Source organism: Phallusia mammillata, chromosome 7 (assembly GCF_965637545.1).
Source record: "Phallusia mammillata chromosome 7, kaPhaMamm4.hap1.1, whole genome shotgun sequence".
Lineage (NCBI taxonomy): Eukaryota > Metazoa > Chordata > Ascidiacea > Phlebobranchia > Ascidiidae > Phallusia > Phallusia mammillata.
Window position 1 is genome coordinate 6706585 of NC_137258.1, and position 16417 is coordinate 6723001.

Genomic DNA, 16417 nt, shown 5'->3' on the forward strand with positions numbered 1-16417 from the left:
AAACATAGATGTTCATTTTAGTACTCAAGGCAAATGCAAATTGATTTGGGTCACAGTGAAACGTTAGGCAAATTAAAAGCATTTTGCAACAATCAAAATATACATTGTCAGGTATGAGAGCAAAATTTTCAATTAGTTAAGTAACAAATAGCATGTTTCAAGAGTTTCAAAATCCACTTCTTTTCTGCATTTTTCATACACATCCCCAATGCTTAGACCCCTCTTAAACATTGATTTCAATTGCTCATACTTTTCTTCCCCAATTGCATCTGCCAAAAACATTAGACCATCAAAGTATTATTTTACATACAAAACAGCACCAGCAACTTACCAATACATTCTTTTTTGACAAGATCTAAAGATGACACCTGATTGGTCATGGTTGTAGTTGAATTAAACTCGCTTCCTATAAAAATGGTACGTATAGTTATTGTAGCCACTTGACAGTTCAGTTAGCTTTACATACCACTATCATCAGAGTCATCTTCAAAATCATCAGGGTACTCTTCATCGTAAGACATGTCAAAGTCACCTTAAATGAATAAAAAAAATGTAACAGCCACCCTCATGAGACCATGGTAGCATATTCAAGCCACATATGGGCAAATTGAATTAAACAAATATTTAGGTCTTTCTTAAAAAAAATAAGGGTTGACCTAGACTAGTGGTTTTCATCGGGACCCTCAGCCCCCCAGAGGGGCACAAGCTGTATTTTGGAGGGCCATGGGTGTAGCATCACCAGAAACACCCACTAAAAATCAGTGAGTTATATTCTTTTCTAAGGGGCAGAAAGATTGATTCCAAACACTTTTTTAAGTGTTATATGCCTACCCATAGATTCTTTTTCTGTCACAGCATTTTTCTGGTAATCATCTTTTCGCATTTGATTACGAATTCCTGTAAACAATTGTGTCCATAATTTAACCATCCATCTAGCAGCAAAAACTTCTTACATACCCTGAGGATCACCCAGCAACAAAGGTGTTTGTTTTTCTTTCCCCAACAACCATCCACTCCCAGGCAGTTTTCTTTTTTTCTTCACACCTTCTGGCAAAGGCAAGGGTTTTCCAATAATCTTATTCTCAGAGCTACCCAAAGCTTCCTTTTTAGGCCACGTGCCACCAGGAACTTTATGGTTCTGGTTTTGTCTCTGCAGAGAATGAACATTGAGAGACATTCTGTTGCTGTTTTGATCCATTGAGATTTTTTTCACAGAACCAGCAATCACAGGCAGGGAGTTTCTAACATCATCCTGCTTTCTTCTTAATACCTGTTAATAAAGTACTGGTCTTATATGGCACTGTGTTTCAAATTTTTTAAGTCACAGAACACAGTATGCATTAAAATATTCCTGCCGAACACCAACCAAAACTTTATGAAGAAACAATAAAGTACACTCAACTACTGTATTGTACTTAAGCAGCAACAGGCCCACACAACTACACAACTATATGAGGCAAAATACAATGAAACATTCAAACTGGGAATCAAAGATAATTACTTTCATAAAAGAAAAGCTATTTACACCCAATTTGTTAAACCAGGCTAGACGTTCTATGGAATATGAGCCAAACAAAAAAAAATTTGCAGAACACCAGACGATCTTTCACTGGACTCTGGTTACAACCACAGTTATATGGCACAGCATTGCAGAAGTTTGCTTATACTCAAGTTACCTGTGCTCGTTTCGAAATAAGCCAATTACTGCCTGGCAAGTTTCGAACCGGGGTAATAGTGGGCACTTCTGTCTTTTGGGGTTTTTGAACAGCAGGTAAGGAAACCCCAGATTCATCATTTACCTCAATAATTTCAGGAATTTCATCGTCACCTAGAAAAAACAAGTATTTACTTTTGCCATAAGTAGTTCGTCCAGTAATACAGTTTAAGGATTTGATTGGTAGATTTGCTGAAACCAGTATTCCCAACATCCAGATAGAACTAGAATGGTGACTTTCCTATACATTTTAATTTTATGTGTGTATTTCAATATTGCTTTCACATACCTAACATATATATTAATGTATAACATTAACATGTGACTGAGAGTGGTTAGGACAACTACCTTGTGGTCACAAGGGTTTGGGTTCTAATCCTGTCTTAGCCACTTGTGTTTCGCTTAGCTGCAAAATTGCAAGCAGAAGAGAGTCTGGCGAATATTTGTTACTGCAAGCAGAAACCTATAACTTTCTGCATTCCAACAATAGCATTGCTTTAGTGCAGAGGTGGGGAACCTGCGGCCCGCTTGCCTTTTTAATGTGGCCCACGTGACAATTTTGTTAAAGTACAACATAAAACATGGCATCAAAAAACAACAACAATAAAATGTGTATGTACAAATATTTACTTGAAAAGACTTCGACATTTCCACATTTGATGCTAAACTTATTAAAATTGCCACATATTCAACCACTTGCTGTATTTGTGGCGTAACATTCACTCGATTGTCTCTCCTTGCAGTAATAAATCGTTTGCCATGTGGTGTTAGTTTTAAATTGATTTTAGAGCTATTAGCGTGGATCCTTATATTGCTACATAAAATATATTCGGTATAATGGAGCTACGGTGTTCCAGAAAAAATGGACAGATTTTAGTCGAATTAAGTGATAAACCTGTATGCCTTGTTTGTTGCAAACAAGTAACAGCAAAAAAAAGAAAAAATCAAATCTGGAGCAATGAAATATAAAATCACTTGTGTGCTTAGGGTATTATTACACGGAATTTGAAAATAAAAAAAATATTTGGCCCGCCCGAAATGTTGTGCAATTCATGCGGCCCGCAGTACCAAGTAGGTTCCCCACCCCTGCTTTAGTGCAAGGGTGGGCAACCTTTGTTACTGTAGGGCCAATTATAAATGTCAAAATTGGATCGCGGGCCGCACATGTGCATTACACAAAGTGATTTTGCTTTGTTTCTTACCAAACATGCTTAACTACAAGCATAGGCGCCCACTTGCTAAAATAAGCGGGGAGGCGGCTCGGTAAAGACGGAAATATTTTCAGCCCGGACGTCACCTAACGTCGCAAGTTACACCCTTTACAGTGTTTCTGTACTGGTATACATTAGAAGCTGATGCCGACCCAACTATACAGTAATACATTTTTTCTTTCCCCGGAACAATTATTACAAAGCATGTTTTATTTTTACGCAACAAGGCGCACATGCGTCTAAAAAGCCATTATAATAATCGTTTCTAGGTCGTTTGGTTGGTTTCAACCATGTTTTCTATTTACACAGCAAATTGCATGTAACGCATTTAAGTTTAGTTTATTTTAAATCAGCAATTACCAAAGTAAAGCCCGCGAAGGTATTTGTTCTAAATATATATCTTGGAAAACAACGAGTTAACCGTTGAAAGTTAATTTGCTACGAAAGTGTACCCACAACAACATGTGGTCTTAAGTTTACCTAGTTCTGCACTTCACAGGACGCATAAAAATGATCCAAAAACAGTTTGTTACATCACAGACAAGACTTAAAGTACCCATGCTTTCGTTACTGTGCGTATACAGTTGCCTTTCTTTGTTAATTGTGATGACATAAGTGAGAAGTTAGTAATTTATGCCAGATAATTTTATTGTTCGACAGTAGCGCTATCTCTTAATAATATTGTAGCTCCTGCTGGTCCCACAAAAGCGCTTTGTAGACCACAATTGCGGAACGGGCGCTGCGTTTTCGCTTGTAAGCTATGTGGCCGTCAATGTCATTTTCATGCTATGTGGCTCACCCTGAAAAAAATTGGCTACCCCCTTTCTAAACGATGTCAATTTGTTTCGATGTTACTGACCGAGTTTTCGCAAACACTCCTTGCATGTTTTTATCCAATGGCTCATTGCATATAACCAGGGTTGCCATCGACATGGAACTCGAAATAAGGACACACGAACAATTCGACTTTCATGTCAAACGAAACAAACGTTTTTGAACAAATCTTTGCATGAGGCTTGACATATCACATGGCATATTTCTTTTTGCCAGGAACATTCTGTTCCAACTCCTTGTTCGTAGAAAACACTTAGTGCATCTCACGACAGCCCAGGTCTAGGTTTAGCGGGGATTTGACTTGTAATTGTTAAAAATAAGACAAAATAAGAACTTAAGTCAAAAACAAGGACAGTTGTTGGAAATAAGGACAAAAACTTTTTCTAAGACATTGCCCTTTAAAATAAGGACGGTATGGCAACCCTACATATAACACTTCAAGTATACGTTTGTGACGTAACAATATGCATTGTTTGATTTTTCAGAAAGGTTTGTCTGTTCAAACTACCGTAAGCAGTCGTTGACTGTGCAGTAGTACAGAGTTACTACAAAACTGTATGTGCATAAATTAACGCAAAACTTGTTTATGACGTAGTCAGCGACGCAAATACCCGGGGAGGCGGCGCCTCCCCGCCTCCCCATAAGTGGGCGCCAGTGACTACAAGTATAATTCGTATTTGACTCTAGCCCCATTTTGCCAGATCGCAGAAAACTAGCATCAAGCGCATTAATCAGCTCAAAAATATGTAATAATTGGATTCGTTTGCCAGTACTTTTGAAATCCAAGCGTCTCTGTGGGCCACACAACCTTTAATAAAGGCCGCATGCGGCCCACCCCTGCTTTAGTGGTACCATTTAGGACTTAAGAATGTTTTAAAACAAGACAAATACCAAAATGTAGAAGTGAAGTTACAGTCATTATGCTTTACATGCATTTTAATTTCAACAAGCAAACTAATGCTTGAAACAAGCCAGTTCAACCACTATTTTATTTTAAACTGAGCTTTGGTCATCAAACTGACAATTACTTCCAACACACCTGGTGTGAAAAACCTTACCAAGAAGCACACATTTGGTTGCATATTAGAGGTCTGTGGGTGAATGAAGTCAAATTTGCACAGACGAAAATTCAAAAAAGTTTAAATCAATATTTCTTGTGCATTGGGGGAAACCCACATTAGGCAGATCGAAGACAGGCAACCAACCATAAAAAGATCACAAAATTTTTGTTTTAATATTCATACCAACAGTTTTGTCCATAACTTTCTCATCATCTGATGATGAAAATCCATCAGAATAGTAATCCCTGGACGAAAAAAATGATTTAAGTTAACATTTATACAATCTTTATCCATTTATGAATGTATATTTTTTCATTCTTAACCTGGTTTACATTTTGAATGATATGGTTTGTCAAATGTTTTTCAAGCATACAAACAAATATACCTCTGCGTAATTATATTTTCATTGTCAGATTCACTATCTTCTTTAAGGGGCTTAGGATCTGAGTCGTCTTCACTGCTACTGGACAAGTCTAAGTCATAGTGTTTTCCACTTGGCCTTCTACTTCCCCTGTCACCATAACCAGACCATGTTGCCACTGAATCGTATGTGGATACATTTACGCTCCGCCTATTAGCAGAATGTGGGCAACTTTGTGGCCTAAAGTTCTCATTGTCCTCTGTGTGATCATTTGCCTTGTCCATGTTGTATTCCCCATATACTGAGATCGAACGCTGGGTACATGATTCTCGGACACTGTCCAACTCAGGAGATGCCAATAAACCATCTGCAGACCTCAATAGATCATCTATGTCATCTAATTGCTGTGAATCGGTTAAGCTGTCGTTTTGCAGTGGAAGTGGAGGAACTGTTGGTGATTTTGTTAACTGTGGACTGGGTGTGCTGATTCGAGAAGTATACTTTTGCAAAATCGGTATCTTGAGCAACTGTGAAGCATTTGGGCGATCTGCTGGGTTTCTTGTAAGAACCTTTGATATGAGTTCTTTGGCAGCTGACGAACAGTGGACTGGAAGAGTTGCATATTTACAGTTGACTATTTTGTAGAACAAACTGACCAAATTTGCGGCATCGAAGGCAGGGGACAGGGCCAACATTTCAAAGATTAAACATCCAAGTGCCCAAATATCAGATTTAAAGCTGTAGGGAATGTCTTGACATAGTTCAGGGCTGAGGTAGCAAGGTGTTCCAACACATGTGCTTGCTTTGTCCAATGTGTGATCGATTTCTTTTGATATCCCAAAATCCCCAAGCTTTACATCTTCTGATCTGTCAATAAAAACAAATACATTTAATTTAACCTGAAACAAAGAAAGTTTGCATCCATTCTGATATTGCATGTCCAAGAGGGCAATTTATATCATTTAAGATAGTTGCCCATTACACATTGTGGTAACAAAGTTATAATAAAGCAGCATTTGCCAAACAAAAATTATGCCAACAAACATTGAAGTGACACTTTATGCTTAGAAACATGACTTTCCAGAAAAGTCGCATTTTGTACAGGTTTTGCATACATGATCTAAATTCTTATCCCATTCCAACTTATGATACAAAAAGTAATATGTGATGCTACAATAGAAGAATATCATCAGCGGTGAACCCAGACCACCATAGTAAAGAGAGAGGAGTTACTTGCCACGGCCATATACTGTTACACAATGAGCTACTGAATACCACAATCCAGAGTGTGTAAACATGGAGCTCTTGTAGCAACAATAAGGCCCTGTCCCACACACAGCACACACCACTCACTTGATCAGAAAAACATTTTCAGATTTTAGGTCACGATGAAGGATTCTCCTGTCATGAATGTAATTAACAGCAGATGTTATTTGTGTTGTCCATAACATAACTTTTTCTTCGGGAATGGTTTCTTTTCTGACTTGAGCTGCTTTTATTCGGTCCTGAATTGTGCCACCATTGCAGTATTCCAATGCCATGCTAATGTTTCCAGCCTGGATACAATTTTTTTCATTGTAAAAAATTGAAGAACTCAAACAAGATGTTTGTTTCTTGCATAAAATGCAATAAAATTAAGTTTCAAGTGCATAATCATAGACACAGCTAGAGGAAAGGTTTTTGCCATGTTGGGCAACCTCTTAATACGCAGTAACGTCTTAATATGCATCTATGTGCATAGGCGCCGAGTGGGCGGTGGCGGAGTGGCGCCGCCACCTTGGGTTTGTAAAGCATGGTGGCGGCCACCGTGGATATTTTGGTTTGTTTGTAGCGGTATCGTAGGAAACATTGTAAAATCTGAGAAAAATCAGGAACGATTTTGCTTCTTAACAAGCGTGCTGGTGAAAAAGCAGCAAAAAACTGCAACCTGTTTCGATTAGTGCCTTGTTTATGAGGTCAAACACACAATTGTTGCCAGTGAATGTTTGGCCATTATTGTGTACAATTCGATTGTGCTGTAATAAATGGTTAATTTAGGTGATACAAAGCAAAAACAACATGACAAAACATTTTTTTAAACGCTGCTAAACCAATGATAAACGTTACACAGCAAAGTGTTCCAAATAAATACTATTTCAAAAATTTCTTTTTTATGATTTTGACAAACGTTGCATTCTATGGGAAGTTTGCTGGGCTTTGAGTTTGAACTCATGTGATGGTACGCATTAGTGATGTCACATAAAATGACGTCATATTTCAAGTCCGCCACCTTGCATTTTTGCAAAACTCTGCGCCTATGTCCATTACTGCTATTACACAACATATATTCACACAGTACTAAACTAATGACCATGCAGTAACCCATTGTGAACAAATATTGTGGAGAAAAAAACAAAGATTGGGGTTTAAGATTTCCTCGCAAAACTATTCAAAGCATTGGTTTTGAGTAATAATGAACACCATGATTGCCTGGACACTATTGTTTGCCTACTTGCTAGTTGTGCCAGTGTGGACAACAGTGGTTCTAAACTTTTGCTGAATTTCATTTACCCCCTGATCAAATAACCAATTTACAAACTGTGATGTAACAAAGTTAAAAATGCTATTTAATATCTCTGAAATATGTTAATGAACCCCTTAAGGGTAAATACCCACAGGTTAAAAACCACTGGTATCATAATATTTATTTTACACTTATACACAATCCAGAGAATTAGACATCTAAAGGTCTAACTTAAACAGAAAATAATGGTCTGCAGTTTTACAGAAAATTACTAACCTCATCATCAAGAAACCACTCATAGCATTTTACAATATGAAAATGATTCAATGTTCTTAGGATATTTGCTTCTCTCATAACTGATTTTCTACACCTTGATCGTCTTGATTCATCAATTTCTATCTTCTTAATAGCTACAAGTTTCTGCCAAAAGACAGGTAATAAAAGTTCAATAAAAAGAAAATACTTAAATGTTTAAAAAAACTAACTTTCAGTTTTTTGCTACGTGCAAGAAAAACTGATCCACTGGAACCTTTGCCAATTTTTGTCACAATTTCATATTCATCCATTCTTGCATTTGTTATGGTTTCAAATTTGTTTACAGATCCACAGGGTTTTCATTTACCAGGACCCATTTCAATTACTGTAAAAAAAGCAATTGGTTGGTTGAAATGTTTTTTATAAATAATTGTAATATTGCATCAACACCAGAAAGTAGGTAAGATAATTTTCTGTCACTTCATAATTTTTTCTCAAATGTAAGTCTCTGTCTGTCACATAAATATCTGTGGTAACATTACAACCAGGGAGTCGAACCGAAAATGAACCTGCGAACCCGGGAACCGATTTGAGCGGTTAATTTCATTAAACCTGAACCGCTAATTACGATTTTTTTTAAACCCGAACCGGAGTTGAACCCCATATTTTGTTTGGCGTTGGACCCGGACCAGTATAAATGCAGTCTGTTTTATAATTTGTGATTTTTTTCAAAACCGCGCACTGAAGAATACACGAGATAACATTTATGGGGCGTGTCAAAAATAACAATTTACGGTCAAAATTTTTTGGGAGTTTGATAAGCTGCCAGGTAGATGATGGGTAGAATTAATCTGAAACGAATAAAAATTTGAACCGGTTTAAAAACCGCAAACCACGGTTCGACTCCCTGATTACAACACTGTGACTATAACTTATGCATGCAACCGCAAAAAATTGTCATGCAAAAATTTGTTCAAAAAATTGCAACTGTCACACTTTTCAGACTCAGAGGTCACACAGTCTAGCGTTTCGTTAAAATTAGAGATGTACCGAATATTCGGTTTGCCGCATTTATTCGGCCGAATCGGTCATTTTTGCAAAGATTCGGTTTCGGCCGAATAATTTGTTGCGATTCGGCCGAAACCGAATCTTTACGAACACAAATTTAAAGCATTAAACATGTCTTTTCTGCTCATTAAGGTACCACGGAATCTTTCAAAAGCCCAAACATAACGAAAATCGCGTCAATTTTTATCTTTTTCAACACATTATCGTTTTTCCCACTGTAGTCAAAAAATTTGTAATTCAATGGCAGGTTGCCAATCATGCTTGAGGCAATTTTAAACCCCACAGAACTGAGATGAGGACGAAACACGACTATTCCGCACTAGTTGCCTGGTAGATTAACATTTTTTCATGTCTAACGCGTAGCGTACGACTTCGCGTGACGTCTTAACTGATTCGGTTGATTCCGCCGAATTTATTCGGCAAAACCGCCGAATATTCGGTATCACTAGTTAAAATACAAAGAGCATAGATTTAGTGAGAGATGTTGTGGTCGTACTTCAAAACCTGTGTTGCAAATGGGTGCTTTGCAACATGTTGAGGAGTTTTTAAGTGTCCAAATCTTTAAGTGAAGTAACACAAACTTATTTTTTTAGCTGGCATGAAAATAACAATATTTGAAAAAATATCTTTTAAATTTTTATGTAAAAAAACAACATAGAAGTAGAGAAAAGCAGAAACCTTTTCTTTGGGCTCTTGATGACATTCTTTGCATCTAACATAACACTACTATACCATTTGATCTTCCTAAACAAACTACTATAAAACAATTCGCTGTGTCATTACCGACGATGAAAGTTATATCGCAAAAAAGCCGACCTCTGAGCTGCATCAGTTCGCCGTTAGTATCATTTGAAAGTTACAAACATTTTGAGGAACGGAACACAGCATTTCAAATAGTGAGTTTTTAAATGCAGAAAACTTTAATAGTTCTAAATTCTGCACAAATTCTTCACGCATGTGCAGAAGCAAAAAGACGTTGTTGCTAGCTGAGCTGTTGTTATTTTTGGTCACGGTTAACTGATTCTAGTGTGTTTGTTCATTCGCATTTGTTACGTCATACTAAAAATGACAAAAAGGCTGTTCCTGTGAACATGACAATCAAACAAACACCGTTTTTACTCACGTTGAGGTGTTAAAATGTAAGCTAACTAATGTAAGCCTTATGTTGTGAAGTTAAATTCTTTTGTTTTATAATACTTTACCCAGTAGAACGTATGTTAAGTTGTGAACCGAATAAAACGGTATCAGCTTCGTTTATTGTGGTAAATCTGTTTTTTAGAGTTTTTACTACATGTATGTAGTATAGTTAATGCTAAGTGTATAGAGTCGAACATGCGCATAGCGTAGTTCCATCGATGTAGTTGGTACACATAGATTTTACTCAATTTCCAACACGAAACGGTCTCGTTGCTTAAATTTTGTGTCAAATTACTACAACCACGAAAATTCTCAGCTTGGTCCGAAAATGTTTGCTTGTTTCCTAAATGACCTTCAGTCTGTGGCGAATGGCGCTAGAGCGCATGAAGAAGAATGCACGACTGCATTTCTAAGTTGAATTGTTGAACCCTGTTTATTTAACCTGTTTAAAAAGAGCTTTAAGCACCATACTGAACAATGTTGAGAAAAAAAACGTTAACATAGTTGCAAAAGGATAGAGCTATAGTTTTACCAATCCAATAAAACTTGTGTAGTCTAATCCCCAAAGCATATGCATCGGTCTCGTTTTAAACCGATACATAACAATAAAAAGTTTTTTTTGTGTGTTTTAGGATCTTTAGTTGGTTACGAAATAAAAATGTTGTCAAGAACATTAAGTGCACTTCAGGGTAAGTTAATCTTTGTATGTTTGTGATATTTGCAAACAGTTTTGTTTTTTATCAACGTGTTTTCCGGTTCATATCTATTGTGTTTAAAATTGGTGACAGTATTTGATGATGTACTAAAATTAATTGGTAAAGTTATTTCTTTGTTTAAATATAAAATATTTGTTGCAGTTCCACACACGCATCTCAGAAAAGCATCCAACTTCAATAAGTACCCAGCTTTGAAGGTGAAACCTTTTGGAGTGGGTGGAAATGCTATGCTTGCTATTGGAGTTACTGTATTTACAGCCAGCATGATTGTGGTGAGTAAAAATGATTATCCCTTACTGATAACATTTTAGAAAGTATTAGTGGAAATAGAAAGCAAATTTGACTAACGCAAGATTGTCTACTCAGTTTAGCACCGACACCAATCAACAAAAAATAGGTTGCCTAAAATACATTTGTAACTTTGAGGCATGACATTAAAGGCCTAAATCAGGGGTGTGCAACCTTCGTCGATGGGCCATATAACCAATTTCGGACATCAAGCGAGGGCCACATTATTTTTTTTCATGTACCGTATTACACGTTTTTTTACCCTCCTGTTGGTGCAGCTTGCATTATAATATCATGTCGATATTATTTCCACACCTCTGCGTTTTGTTTTATTTTCCGTTTAATTTAAAATCAACTTTAAAATGTTAGGTACAAGTACTAATGCAAGATTGTCTACTCAATTTTTTGGTTTCAGACCTATCAGGCTGGTTATCTGGTTCCAAAAACACCAGGCATGTTTTGGTCTCCAGTTGGAAAGATTCAGTTTGATCTTACTCCGGATGCATTAAAGGAAAACTCAGATTGATTGATTTATAATATTTTTTGCTTACTTGTTTTCCTAAACCTGGTTTTGGCAAGGTTATTATTCCAAATAAATTCAGACTTGTGAAAACGACTATGTTGACAGTTGCAGAAACTTGTTCATAGCAAATTTTATTTCGCAGCAATAAAACAGCACAGAACTTTCAATCCCTTACTTTGTAATTCATTGTCTGATTTGTAAGTTATTGCATTGAACTGGTTTGCTTGAAACCTTCGGTTTCCAAGCTATAGGGAACTTCTGTTTTCAGTATAACAAAACTATACAAGCAATTATAAGAGTACTTAAACAATTACAAGATAAATATTTAATTTCATCATAAAGGTGGGATAAACAACCATACAATATGTATGACACATGTCTTTTGTGCATTGCAACCAACTCAAAAGCTAACATAAATGAAAAGAAATTGTATTGCCAGGCTTGACTTTTAGTTCAAATGCATTCAATTTGTGAGATGCTGAATTGCTGTTTCCAAGTTCCAAGAGTATTTTGAAAGTGCTTCAAGAGAAACATCCTTTCAGAAAAATAAATAAACAATTACCAGTAATTTAACTTATAATGTAGATTGAATACAGCAATCAAGTTAATTTACCTTAAAAAATCCCATTTCGGTAGCCTTTTTTAATTTTTCTACGCAATCTTTGTCAACTGGTCCAGGTGCTTAAAAATACAGGATGTGGTATAATTGCCTGTTTCAATTGCTTTGATAACAATATTTAACCCTGTTTAATTAAACATACCATGTGCATAGTGTTGGGCCCAAAATTTTGCTGTTTTAAGGAAGGCTCTTTTATTTTCCTTAAATTGGCGTGCTACAACAGCATCTTGAGGATCATCCGGCTCGGCATCTGACAATAAAGCTTGCAAAGACAAAAGAACAGTACGAAGTGTCAATGCAGCAGCCCTACAAATAACATTCAACCTGTTACTGAAACATGAAACACACCAAAAATGTTGAAATGCAAGACTTACCATTGATCTTTTAATATATCAAGACATATCGCACCAGTAACTGAACTTATGTTTGGGTGCCAAATTTTTGTTTCAAAGCTTACTTTTGGTGGATTGAAAGGATACGACTCCGGTATCTTGATGATTAACTTAAATACACCGCCTGAAACAAATATCAATTTAATATATAGTTCCGTTTTATTTTCAAACTCATTTTTTGGCAGAGACATTCACAAGATTCAAGCTAACTAACTGAATTCAAACACATAAATAAAAGATGAGTTTTATGTTGGACAAAATGAGAAAGAATGCGTTGTAGTGACAACAAGGAGAAATACTACATATACGGGTGGAATCAGATATATATATGACTGAAAAACTTTCTTACATTTTTGCAATTTATACATACTTAAATTAACAAATGTATATATACCATTTCCTACATGTATAGCAGATATTTACTTGTTACTGATTCCAATTCCGTCCCCTCACTTAACTCACTATTGATTTTGCAAGCAGAAACTAATGGGTCTTTAAACACATATGCATTTGAACTGGCAATGAATTTTTTAGATTAGGAAGGACTTATTATTCAAAGCAAGGTAAATTTGACTTATTCACTAATTGCATTACTGTGTGTTAAAAATTTGTACATGTCAATCTGCAAAAATAAATATTTTGTTATGCAGTAACCATGTCAACACCACCATTTCATGCCATTTTAGGGCAGTTCTGGTAAAATGCAGTTCAACATTGGATAAATTACTGCATGTGTGTGACTTTCTATTGTTCGAAAATAAACAGGTGATGAACAACTGTTTTAACAGTGTAGCAAGACAACTAAAACGGGAAGGGTAGCTTTTTTCCCATTTTATCTATTCTAGATCCTATTTACCAACTCACTATGCACACTATTTGACATAAAACGAATGGGTCCCCTACTCACTTGATATTCGAATTGGTTACAGTATAAAAATGGTGCTATTTCTTCTTTTTCTTAGGGACAAATTACCAGAAAGCATCAAGCAAAACTTAAAAAGCTTTAGTCCATATTCTTAGTCATATAGTTACAAATGGAAAAAAAGAATAAGAAAAAATACTCCTAATTCTCTGAGATTTTAATCTCTATCTTTCTAACTTTGATATTTGCTATTCAGTTTTAAAACAAAAACTTTATCGAGAAAACCAAGATAGTGTTACATACACCAACAAATTAGAAAGCAATTTTGGAACAAGGGTATATGTTAAAAATGGTTCTTCGCTTCACTTTGTTTTACTTTAAAAATGTGAGCTGTAGACCAGTGAATCACTCCCTTGGTACTGTGCTGTAGTGCCTTAAGGTTTTCACATTCCAGGCTGTAAAGGTAACCAATATAGATACAATTTTTAACAACAAACAGGGAACACCCCACTAACTGCTGGTTAAAATTTTGGCACATTTGGGGTTGAATCGCTGACTAAAATAAAGGATTTGGCCCAGGATTGAGTAATAAAAAATGGCTGAATCTAACTAAAAGTTACAAAATCATTTCAAATACTTCAAATGCACCAACCATAAAGTATGAAACGCCTGGATCATGTACTTTGATAATTGCAAAGTTAAATTAAATGTTTTTCGGGGGTATATTGGTCAACCACTGGGTCATCTGGGACCCAACTTTGGGAGGATCAACTTGAGACAATTAACTAATAAGTGTGTAAATCTGAATAAGTTTGAAGCACTCTTTTTTAACCAAACAGTTGGAATTAACCAGCATCAGACAATAAAAAACAGGCAAAAACACTATATGTATATGTATCCCCCTCAGGGAGTGTGAGCCATAACAAATGACAAGACAAATATATACAACGATACAGAACACATTGTCACATGTGGGTTAATCCACATTAAAATAATACACATTTTTTCTTTATTTAGTCATTCAATAAATTAAAGATAAATCTGACTTACCATGGTATGGTGTTTCAGGGGGTCCGACAATTTCTCCTCTTAGATTCGTATATTCATCATTGTATAATTCAATTTTTATATTTTGACCAGAACACTAAACAAGTATTTTACTTTAAAACACATATTTAAAGGGCATTTTTTCACACAAAACATTTGTCTACAGGAAACATCCATACCTCCGATTTTATATCCTTAAGTTCGCGTTGTATTCTTGTAACAGAAATGCTGCTCATCTTGTGGTCACATTAAGATTTGATAGACAATCAAAGACGTTATTAGTTAATACAACACAAAGTAACGGTGAATTCACATTTAAATCAGTAGCAGTATAAACCTAGGTCACTAATGAAACACTTGTACCCTACAAACATTTTAAAATTTCCTCAACAAAAAGGTGTTTGAAGCAAAAAAATGAATGAAAAATTTCTAAACAAACTTGATGGACACAATGTAGAACAAGTAGATAGAAAAGTTTGTCATGTACTCACAACCTTAAATACCAAACATAATTTCCAACAGACGCCTAGCACAGGAAAACTTCAATTCAAATAAAGGACCAAAATATGTAAAAAAAAACTTACTTATGTTTCTTGTTGAAAAAAAAAATCTTTGCCATTAACTGTGTGCCTCTTTTTGTGAATAGACCTGTTAAAAAGCAGTTTTCAAGCTTTTTTATAGTTTGGCAAAAGGAAAGATACCGAAAAGTAGTTATATATGATTTAATATTGCTTGGGACAATAGGGCCATTGAACATACACATTGTTTGTGAATGAGGTTTTTAAATGAATTGTTACCATCACCAACAAGTTTCTACTTTTCAAAATATCCACTTAGCAGGCTATCTGTGCCATATATATCAGTCAACTTGGCAAGATGGGTGGATAATGGTTGAAATATTGAACGAAATGTGTCCTCACTTGATTCTTTGAATTCATGACCTGAAAGGCTTAAACTGCTACACTGAGACTGGTCATTAGTGTTATTGAAGAAGGTTGAAGATGAAGTCTCCTGTGATATATCATGCAGTACCACTCGCAATGTTTTGTCAAACGAAATTTGGGAATTTGTATTGCTAGCAAAATTGACACTTGTACTAGGTTTGCAGCATCCATTTTTCTCAGTATTGAGTTCTAAAGGAGGTTGTGTAGAAACTTTGGCACATGATGAAAGTGGCAGATTATGAAGTGCCTTTTTGTATGCACTGGCTTCAGAAACAGTCAATTCCTTGTCAGCATCTTCTGGTAGGTAATTACTATAAGCTACAAATATGGATGCAAAAAATGTTTGTTCATATTTTTGTATTGGTAGAACAGATGGTTGACCCTCAGACTTCTTAGTGAGACGCAAAAGCAAACTTTCCTGACTCTTTATGTGCTTAGCAAAAACCTCTTTTTCCTTTCCCTCCAGATGCAAATCACTTTCCTCAGGTAAATACTTATAACCATGACAGGGAACTTGAATTCCATCCATGAGCATCATTGATTACAAATATGTAAAGTAACTATTCAAAAAAACACTGGGGATGACTTTGTTTGCTCACTTTGCACATTTATTGCGTTACAAATATTTAACTGAATAAACAATACAAAAATACATTTCAACCAATGATCGGAACATGATTATTGAAACACTTCCGCCCACAAATATCACAGAAAAGCCACAACACAAACTACAGATTATACTTATAGAATAAAGAACTGCAACCAACCTAAAAAAACACACAAAGTCGAGTTGTTGAACAAAACACCACCAAGTGTTTACAACTTACACCACAAAATACCCGTCCTTATGCAACATTTTTTTATTTGAGTATTGTGCATGAA

At 35.8% G+C, this 16417-nt stretch overlaps 4 protein-coding genes across 4 annotated transcripts; 1 reads left to right on the forward strand and 3 right to left on the reverse strand.

Annotated features, from left to right (window-relative positions):
* Positions 1-50: 50 nt before the first annotated feature.
* On the reverse strand, positions 51-9904 carry LOC145239379 (uncharacterized). The gene is made up of 12 exons (XM_080102690.1): positions 9686-9904; positions 8170-8324; positions 7961-8104; positions 6535-6737; positions 5206-6048; positions 5004-5065; positions 1677-1828; positions 958-1270; positions 832-897; positions 467-532; positions 332-406; positions 51-269 (listed from the first exon to the last, which is right to left on the reverse strand). Exons 2-12 carry the CDS (start codon positions 8248-8250, stop codon positions 133-135), a joined length of 2142 nt encoding a protein of 713 aa, XP_079958816.1. The 5' UTR covers positions 8251-8324; positions 9686-9904; the 3' UTR covers positions 51-132.
* Positions 9905-10731: 827 nt separating this feature from the next.
* LOC145239389 (uncharacterized) lies at positions 10732-12209 on the forward strand. Its single transcript, XM_080102704.1, has 3 exons — positions 10732-10833; positions 11002-11132; positions 11564-12209. The coding sequence occupies exons 1-3, from the start codon at positions 10803-10805 to the stop codon at positions 11672-11674; spliced, it is 273 nt and encodes a 90-aa protein (XP_079958830.1). The 5' UTR covers positions 10732-10802; the 3' UTR covers positions 11675-12209.
* LOC145239386 (ubiquitin-conjugating enzyme E2 K-like) lies at positions 11787-14966 on the reverse strand. The gene is made up of 6 exons (XM_080102701.1): positions 14771-14966; positions 14595-14688; positions 12665-12806; positions 12433-12596; positions 12285-12352; positions 11787-12206 (listed from the first exon to the last, which is right to left on the reverse strand). The coding sequence occupies exons 1-6, from the start codon at positions 14825-14827 to the stop codon at positions 12135-12137; spliced, it is 597 nt and encodes a 198-aa protein (XP_079958827.1). The 5' UTR covers positions 14828-14966; the 3' UTR covers positions 11787-12134.
* On the reverse strand, positions 14956-16307 carry LOC145239384 (uncharacterized). Its single transcript, XM_080102699.1, has one exon. The coding sequence runs from the start codon at positions 16071-16073 to the stop codon at positions 15405-15407; it is 669 nt and encodes a 222-aa protein (XP_079958825.1). The 5' UTR covers positions 16074-16307; the 3' UTR covers positions 14956-15404.
* Positions 16308-16417: the final 110 nt, after the last annotated feature.